At 39.3% G+C, this 9,878-nt stretch overlaps 1 protein-coding gene across 1 annotated transcript in view; it reads left to right on the top strand.

The window, feature by feature from the left end:
- The first annotated feature begins 1,934 nt into the window (after positions 1-1,934).
- The window catches only part of GOLGA3 (golgin A3), a 22,298-nt gene continuing 14,354 nt past the window's right edge, over positions 1,935-9,878 (top strand). The window contains 7 exon segments of the mRNA XM_010178480.2: positions 1,935-2,064; positions 5,233-5,514; positions 6,379-6,491; positions 6,988-7,679; positions 8,934-9,045; positions 9,664-9,875; positions 9,877-9,878. The exon segment at positions 9,877-9,878 is cut by the window's right edge and continues 84 nt beyond it. Of these exon segments, the coding sequence (XP_010176782.1) occupies positions 1,935-2,064; positions 5,233-5,514; positions 6,379-6,491; positions 6,988-7,679; positions 8,934-9,045; positions 9,664-9,875; positions 9,877-9,878 (1,543 nt within the window).

Raw genomic sequence — 9,878 nt, 5'->3', positions numbered from 1 at the left:
AGTCCCAGAGGGGTGCCCCGGCCCCTGCCCAGGGACCCCTCGGGCGTGTCTTGGCCGGGCGGCGCCTCCAGCCTGGGGCCGGGTTCCGTTGCCTTCCTAGTTAATAGTGTTTTAAACAAAATCGGTTGTTTTCGTACAGCTCCTTTCCTTGTGAGGTTGTTGCTGGGTTCCCGTGGCATGCGTACATCTGTGTGTGTCTGTGTGTCTGCCTGTCTGTGCTCAACACAGAGGTACAAAAGGACATTGAAGCCAAAATACTCCCACCTTCAGTATTTGGGGTTGGATTGTACAGGAGAAAGCTGTTCTTCATAACCCTGGTTATTAAAAGGTGCTTTATGACAAGGATAAGAGACCACCTAACGTAGGCTGGGTTTTGCCAAGGTGTGAGCAGTCTCGGCTGTGTGTGCCTTTTGTCTGTAGTTTCTCTTTGTGAGCTGTCGTTTAGCATCTGTTTGCTGTACAATCTTATTGTAAGCTGTATTATACAGAAGAGCTTTTAAAATCAATAACAAATCACAGTGAAGGTATTAATTTTTCTGTTTGGTGAAGGTTTCTCTTTTAGAAATATGCTGCAGGTTTCTGGCTCCTTCCCTGCTCACCTACATAAGGGTCACCTCCGTAGCTGCCTAGTGCTGTGTGTCCTGAGCTGTTAGCAGCTTCAGTAAGGTTTTGGAGATAGCTGGTGGTGTTGCTGGGTGTCCAAGGCAGTTTGGTACAGTAGCAGTTACACAAGTACTCTCTGGAGATATGAAAGGAATGTTGCTCAGAATGTTTGTGTTCATGTAAAAATGCAATTAAAATATCCCTGACTTGACATTCTCCCCACAACACCCCCTCCCTTTTGTTTTTGTTTTTGTTTGTTTTTTTTAACTGGGGATTTCTTATGTTTCTTTAGTAAATAGGAACCATAACAATTTGTAATCTGAATTCAGCTGTCAGTAACTATTTGAACAAAATTTAAATACTTGAAGTGACTATGTACAACAGCTTCTGTTGGATTGTATTAGTTGGCTGGGTCTGTAGCCAAAGGTATGATCTGGAGAATGATTTGTAAATTCTGTAAACTGTGTTTGGAAATGCTTCTCTTGACTCACCATAGGAGAAGGCAGCCTTGAACTGCAGCCCAGGCTGTGTTCTGAAGCCAGCACGTGCTGTAATTAGTTCAGGCTCTGTACAGCGATACATAGTTTTTGATCTGCAGACAAGTAATGATGTAATTTAATTTCAAAAAATAAAATAAATCTGAATTCCATACTGCATTCTAACTAAAGGTATTGAAACTGAAATGGCAGTAGGTCCTTGAAATAAAGTATATGGAATGAAAGTCTAGACTATAATTCACAGAGCAAAATGCTACTCTGAATACTGACTCACTTATTAAAGCAGAGGCCAAACAGGTATTTCCATTAAAGGGGACAGCAATCTTAAATCAGTTGTCTTGCTGAATGTTATCTTGTTGCATCATTACACTGATGTATCAGTGCTACTAAAAAAAAAAAAGCTATAATAAAAAAGTTGTTAAATAGATCACTTCTTATTCACAAAAGGTGGATACTTGGTTGTGTTTCATTGTCTCTGTTATTACCCCATGTCCTAGTTCTGTGAGTTGAAGTCGGGCTGGTGGGTAATCTGTGAGCACTATTTGCTTTTTAACTCATATTTTCAAAGCTCTAAGAAATGTTTGTAAATTTACTACATTTTGTTTTTAGAGGATGCAGCTCCTTGCTGATTACAACTTTGTCTGTGAGCTATTTTCTTGATCTCCTGGAATTATTGGCTGCCTGCTGCACACCAACAGCTGTAAAGCTCAGAAGTGTGCTCCTATGTAACATCTTGATGCTGTTGTTGCTGATGGAGAGAAACAGGACTTGGTAGTTCAATTGCTGACAAATTATTCGGAAGAAAACCTTCCAGGGATCTGGATTGTTTTTACCATGGACTCCTCGTCCATCCAGCAGGACGTTCACTTGGAGAACAGAAGCCGAAATGGAGCCTATAGCAGCCCTGAAGAACTGGACTGTAAAGCCAAGTCAGATTTGCCAGTTACAACAGATGAAATAAACAGTAAGTTATGTCATAAACACCAAATCATTTCCTAGTCTTACCCAGGCTTCTCTACAACTGTGTATTCACTTGTTCAGGTTATGCTGAAGGACTTTTTTCCTTAAGGTCAGGAATTTCTTGCACAGCAGTTTTAAGGAAGTTTGGTGAAGGGTATGGCTCTGTGTATGGCAAAACTGTCTTTTGTTTTAAAACTTATTCTTTCAAAAGAAAACTAAACTAACTTAAGTACTATTGGCTATCAGTTGAGTCTATGCTGCTCAGGTAACTGTTACTCTATCTTCTGATAGTGTTTCCAAGAGGAAAAACCTACTGTAGGTGATCCTGCTCTGGCAGGGGGGTTGGACTATGTGATCTTTTGAGGTCCCTTCCAATCCCTAACACTCTGTGATTCTGTGAAGATTATATACCTGAAATTCACTAGAACTAACAGTTCTGAAATTATGTGGAGTGAGCTCATGACTGGAGTACTGCATTCTGAACATCTCAAGAGAGGGAGGTTCAACAGCCTTTCTGCCAATTCCAGTATTTACCTGCTTTCATTGTGAAAATCTTTGCCTTGTGTTGAATTGAAATCTCCATGTTTCCACTACAGGTATCTAAGGATATGTTGGTATGCAAGGATGTGGTTGTAGATGGGTGGAGGGGGTGTACATGTTGCGGCTGCGTAGATACACAAAAGTGTGCAGGTGACTTAGGAAAAAGGAGGTGATCATGTGATGGAAGTTTTTAGCCTTCTGTGTTCCTCATACCGCAGATTTGTCATCTTGTCACAGGCAAGAAAGTGGAGGCCTGAGACTTTATTTGTATTTCTTACATTGCCTGTTATCAGACTGGCAGACTGTAGTTATATGATGATTCATTCATCTTTTATGAAGTTGGAGATCATGCTTTCCTGTCTTCTGTGTTGGACATGATCCAGACAATTGAATTGTGGCTTACAGATAAGTGGTGTGTCTTTCTACTGTTTTCAATCTAATTGCATCCCCTCCCCCACTGTTCTAAAAAGGCTGCCGTTGTGTTGACACTACTACAATTAAATTAGTTTAGTTCAAGGCAACGTTTAGATTCTGAGTGTCTTGTGGCCTCAGGAAGTTGCCAGGAAACCATTCCTCCAGAATTTTGCTCCAGCATCTCTTGTGTATATGAACACCACTCACAGCTGTGAAGATAGAAATGTAAATAAAGTATAAACCTGATGCAGTAATAGCTGCAGTTTCTGAATGGTAGGCAGAAACAGTATTTCTGAATGTGCAAGGTATCTTCTTATTTTTGGCTTCTGGTGGCTATTCTTAGCACTGACTTCTCTTTTAAATTTAGTTTTGACAAGCTTTTAGTTTTGAAATGCCTTAAAGTCTGACTTAGGTTGGTTAGTCATTAAAAAAGCAGTCCTGTCCTCCTTTGCATCCTTGTTGCACCCAACCCTTCCATCGTGCCTGCAGATGTTTTTGTGACCACATGATGAACTAAATCAGAGAACCAATTCAGGCTCGAGTGGCCTGAAAATGTTCTCTACTTGACAAATAAGATACTCAAAAGTATTTTCATACAAATCTTAGAGAGCTGATGGGTTTTAGCAACCTAAGGCTGAAACCTTTTTGTTTTTAACCACATTCACTTTCCTCATTCAGTTTCTCTGAGCTGGTTCACTGCACAAACATCTGTACTGGCTTATGGGATGAAGCACCACAGAGGTGGGAACAAATGGTTAGGGGTGGAAATTTGTCTTTTCCACTTTAAATTACTTTGAAGTGACTGTGTTTAAAAGAAAACCTTTTGCTTTCTTCAATAACAAAAGGAAAACAATTTAAAAGCCCTATCTTCCTACCTGCAACTTTTCCCTATATAGCTTATTTAATTTCAGGGTGCACTTTAATGTTCACTGCACACATGAATGATAATAGCTTTATTTTTGAATTGGTTTGCTTTCAGAAATTCGTAGTGAATCTTAGTGGGGGGGGGGGAGGGAGAGTTTAATAGCAATATGTTAATAGACTGCTCTAAATCAATAATTAAAGTTTTATTGAATCATAATCAACTTCTTGGCTATAGAATATTTCTGCATATGACTCTTAGAAACCCTTAGTTTTGGGAGGATCTGTTTCTCAGTTCTGGTTTGTTTGTTTTTTTCTTTTAAAAAAGCAAAATGCTATTCAAGACTGTAGCTGTGAGAGGAGGTAAAAATACAGAGAGGAAGCTTGATTTTTCCACTTGCAAATACTTTGTGGTCATAAATGTTAAATATTGTCAAACATCTTTATGAAAAAATAATGAAATTGAAATTTTCTGTATTATTGCAATGAGTTCCAGTTACTCCAGTGATACATAGCGTGGGAAGGAACAGAAAGACAGTGGCTATTTCAGTACCCTGCTCATTTGAGATCTATTATAATGCATTTAAAGTTAGATACACAGTTTTGTTGCAACAGCAGTTTCATAAATATAAGTAGTCCCCAACTGAATAAAGTAGAAATGTGTGAGAAATCCTCTGAAGTGTTGTACTGGTTTTGAACATGCATTTTTCCTGATGGAAAAAAAAAATCAAATATCAGTTAGTGGGGACAAAATTAGTACTGAAGTGGTTCTTCAATTGCCTTTTAATTGGTAGATTATTTTGATACATGTGAACTTTGCTACTGTACTTTTTATGAAGACGTCTTATTTGAAAAAAAAAAAACAAAACAAAAATTAAACTTGGTTTAAAATTGAGAAACTCTGCTTGGCCCAGGCTGGAAGTCACGATGGTGGATGCTTTCTCCCCAGTGCCCAGCAGCATACCAAATAGCTGAATCATTCGGCACAGGCCTGCAGTTGCTGAGTCTTATTTGTAGTAGGTTGCCACTCAGTGTGACACAGGTCTTCTTGCTTACATTCAGTGCTTCATGCTTCTAAACCTGGTGAGATTTAAAAACCCATGTGGTTTTTTGAAGATATTTTATAATCACTTTTGAGGTACTACTTGAAGGCAAGCTAGTAAAGCAAATGGAAGGTACTTGCTCTCATCTTTTTAAATGAAGATCAAAAGTCCTTTGTAAAATTCCTCCTGCCAGTTGCTGTCATTAGCAATTTCCATATTCTTACAGTCTAAAGGCAATAGCATTGTATTTGGGTGGAGGTGCAAAGATAAATGGGCTGGCTTACAGCATAGCTCAGTGAAACTTTCTCTTCCAGCTACCTGTGTTAACATCAACGAAGTGCCAAATGAAGAGAGAAGTCTGGAGATAAACAGCAAAGTGGATGTGTGCCAGAATGGGCCAGAGTCGCTCTTTCCTGACTCTCCTGTATCTTTTGACTCCACTGGCAGCGCACAGGGTCAAGAGTCGTCCCCAGGTGTGACTGGTTTCCATGACAGCCTAAGGAAGTCTCAGGGAACTAGTGCTGAGGGCATAGTTCTTAGAAAAGAAGCTTTGCAGTCTCTCAAACTAAGTCTTCCCATGCAAGAAACTGAATTGTGTAAGCATCTGTTTACGATGGTGCCCCTGCTTTCTCTGGCTGCATAAAGCTTTTTTCTCTGAGCCTGTCTCTAGAATCCTGTAACATTTAAGCTTGGACTAAACTTCATTTTTGCAGTAAGCTTTTACATTAAGCTGCAATTCATTTTCTTTCAGTAAACCACCCTCTGCTGCAGCTAAGGCACGTGCCTTACCATTTAAAAATTTCTCTTGTGCTGGAGGGGAATTTATGCTTTCTGGGGCTGAAGCTATTCTCATCTTCTTGATTATTAGGAGTAACAGGTAACGGGGGGGAAAGAACAGTGGAACGAGGTGATTTTAAGCTATGTAATAAAGTGGGGAAGAGAAGAGCAGTACAGGGGAGAGAAAGGGGAAGCCTTTATATTATTACAGTGTCTAAAGTTGCAGGAGTTTTCTGAAATAATGTTTTTAAACAGCCTTACTACAGGAAAGACTTAATGTGCATTAACAAAAGAAAGAAAATGAATCTAGGGAACATCTTTCTCTGACCTTTAGGGAATGAGTGGACTCTGCTTAGTTTTATAATTGCAGTACTGTCAGAAGTGCAGGGCAGGTGAGATTAAATGACAGCAATAATTTTGTTCATGCTGTATACTCTCTTGTCATACGTGGAGGAACTACAGCATTTGCAGACTGAGCAATGGAAATACGCAGGTTTTATCAATGCTTACACGAAGATATATTAGAAGAGGGTGTTCTGAGTTGCATGCCAATGGTCTTTTCTTGTGTTCCTTGCTTAAGCATGAAGCATGTTGCTGATGGTAGAAGGGGCTTTTTCCTTTTGCATCAGATTTGCCTGTGTTGGGGTTTTCCATTTGACTGTAAAGATACCTTTCACTTACAGGCTCAGCAGAGTCTTCACTCCCATTGGAGAAAGAAGAACAAATAAGACTTCAAGCAAGAAGACGGCTGGAAGAACAGCTCAAACAATATAGAGTGAAGAGACATCAAGAAAGAGTGAGTACCACACAACAGATCTTCTAGATTCAGTGTGTTGTTGAGAAGCCTGAAAACATTATCCTTTCTGTGCTCTAAATTACTGTTTTCTCTGCTTTAAATGTTCAGTAGTTTTCTCAAATGTGAGAAAGCATTTTTTTCTTCTGGACATGCAAAATTTGGTTCTCCATTACGTCAGCAGTAACGTTCCATTTTGTGCTACTCAAATAAGAGTAAAAAAACTAAGCCCAAAATGTAAGTAACCTATATCTTCAATTTTTCCTATATTTTTCAGTTAGCTTTTGGAGTGTATTTGGATAATTTTCAACATGCAGTTACTGAGCCTTGATAGGGTTGATTGCTGATGTAATTTACCTTGTTTATGAAATGATGCATATATTTAAATATTAATGTAAAAGTCTAGAGCTTTACATATGAAGTTCTACAGCAATGTAAGTCTTTGATGCTAGTTCAAATGTAACATTCTGGAATTTATTGTTGACTCTGCTTCTTTTAGTCTAAAGAGTCTACATCCAAAAACCGGCCCTCCAGCACCCTAGATCCTGAGCTGATGCTAAATCCAGAAATCCTGCCAAGAGCTAGCACTGTGGCAATGACAAAAGAATACTCCTTTTTGCGAACCAGTGTCCCCAGGGGGCCAAAACTGGGTAGCTTGGGACTTCCAGAATCCTCAAAAGAGAGAAGAAGTTCAAAATCTAAGCCCAGTAAGATCCGGTCCTTGGCTGACTACAGAACTGAAGATTCAGGCTCTAGAAATGCTTCTGGGAATTTTGTGGCTACTGATTTATCTGGTGGGACTCTGAAGCAAAGCAGAAGTGGTCCAACATCAGTTGTTTCTGAGATTAGTCTACCCTCAGACACGGATGATCGAATAGAGAATTCCTCCTTGGCAGGAGATAGTGTTTCAGAGATTGATGGGAGTGAAGTGGGAATGAGACTGGATGGAAATGAGAGTGACAGCTCTACCTACAGCAGCGTGTCAGGAAGAGGGCTGTATAGCAGTTCACAGAATGCAGAAGGCAAGCAGGGTATTCCATATACAATAAACGGTCAGAAGATACATCCTGATGCAATGGGGCAATTTCCTTCCATCAGTGAGGTGCTACAGGCTGCAGCAGTGGAGCATCGAGGCCAAGAGCAAGAAGTGAACGGGGAAGTACGGAGCAGGAGAGACAGTATTTCTAGCAGGTAAGAAAGATTGCTGTACAGTGAGGCCCTTATTAGGCATGATACTTTCTTGGAACAGGCAGCCTGTTACTCTTACCTACTAACTTTGGACCCAGTTTTAACTCGCATTCATTGTGATCAAATCTGTTGTTAACTTACAGGTTCTAAAATAAACTGAAAGGTCACTTCACTTGAGTACCTGTTTACCAAGTATATCTTTAGAGAAAGAGATCTTTGCCACTGACAGTGTGTTTTAAACGTTCTGCTAGCAGCTGCTCTAGGAAACAGGCATTCGTTCACTGGATCACTGGTGTAGTATTGGTCCTTTAAAGTCTGAAAGTGTAGACCTAACTGACTCAGTGATATTTATTATCATCCTTTTCCTGATCTATGCATGTACCTTTAAGACCTCAAATAGTTATGAAATGCCAAGAGGCTTGTCCTGGGTACTCTTATGCTCTTCAGCCCTTTAGAATGATATTTACTTAGCCTCACAAACTTATGTGTGTATGGTAAGTATTAAACTGTGATTCAGCAAGTGAGTGGCTGGCTGGTGAAGCCCCTAACAATGCAGTTGTGTTTTTTATCAGTTGTCTGCAGATGCATGTTTTAGGCATGCTAATTTTGAAATGGCTTTTTTTTTTTTTTTTAATAAAGTTCAATGCCTCAAGATGTTAAGGTAAAAAACAGTTGTTGACAATTATTCTAGCACAGACTTAATTCCTACAGTAATGAGAGAGAGAGGAGATGGTCTTGGCTTTTTTCTCTGGACTGCTTGGCTGTATATCAGGGACAGAACATAAGGAATCCCTTGTACCAGATACATGTTCTTCCTTCTTTTACAGCAGCTGTTGATATTTCTCAGGCACTTTCACGTTAAAGCAGACAATTGCAGACAGTAGTTGTGGAAGTTTTGTGCTCCTGTTATGTCCACTTGTCTGCTTACAAAGGGCTATGCAGATACACGATATAATGAAGTCAACCATTGCAGTTCTGTAAAATAACAAATATATGTGTGCCACACTAGATTCTAGTTGCTGCAAATGTAGGAAACTAATGTATAAAACCTTAGCATGAATATAATTTATTTTATCTCTTTGGATGGTAAGGAAGGTTGTTTCACTGTTCTGGATCCATCATAAAACCAGAAGAAATGTCCTACATTCTAGGTCACGTGGAGTCTGTGTGCCTCTTAATTTCAGCTTCACTGTTCTTCAATGAGACGACTGTTGTATTCTAACCCTTTAACTGTGTATGTGATGTCTCTGTCTCCAGTGTTTCTATGGAAAGCTCTATCGCAGGAACTCATGACGAAATGTTGCAGGTTCTGAAGGAGAAGATGAGACTTGAAGGGCAACTAGAAGCACTCTCACTAGAAGCTAATCAGGTAGAAAATGAATTTGAATTTCTGTGTTTAGCAAGCTATATTAATATATTAATTAATTTTCAAGAGCCTCCTACTCATTACTTGTGGGAATTGTGTTTTGTAAAAACATTGTTGAATAAGGTTATAAGTTGAGAAACTACCATATAAAACCTTACAAGGTACCTTACAAGGTTGCTTAAGAGGATAAATTTAAAATATGTAAAGTCTTCAAAGGTTTAAAAAAAAAGGTCATTTTTTTAATAAAAAAGTAAAAATTAAAAGAGAGATAAATCCAGAGTAATGCTAGCAATGTCTGTATAGCTGTATTTTCTCTTTCTATTGATTGATGGTATAACACATATAATAATCTTCTTCCTTAAGGTGTGGAAACGTGTCTTATTAAAAATACTGACCTGGTTATTGACATATAAGGCTGTACATCTTATCTGTGCTTTCCTCTGTATTTTCTTTGGCTACTTGAAATACCTGCTAGGTGAGATGTCACTTTTAAAAAAAGAATTCTTTACAAGCAAGTAGTTGTTGCCTTAGCAAAGCCATTTTGCTGGGCATCGTCTTTAGTCAGCTGTTAATGTATTTTCTCTTAAGACTTGCATATTTTGACTCTTGGGAAACATTCAGGCTCTCAAAGAGAAGACTGAGCTACAAGCCCAACTTGCAGCTTTGAACATGAAGCTTCAGGCGCAGATGGAGCACAGCCAAAGCAGCCAGCAGAAGCAGGAATCTCTGAGCTCAGAAGTGGCCACATTAAAGCAGTCTTGCTGGGATCTGGAACGAGCAATGGCTGACCTGCAAAATACCTTGGAAGCAAAGAATGCTAGTTTGGCTTCTTCAAA

This window comes from Antrostomus carolinensis, unplaced genomic scaffold, assembly GCF_000700745.2.
Source record: "Antrostomus carolinensis isolate BGI_N321 unplaced genomic scaffold, ASM70074v2 scaffold48111, whole genome shotgun sequence".
Lineage (NCBI taxonomy): Eukaryota > Metazoa > Chordata > Aves > Caprimulgiformes > Caprimulgidae > Antrostomus > Antrostomus carolinensis.
Note: the sequence above shows the minus strand (reverse complement) of the source record. Positions and strands in the feature narration are given on the sequence as shown.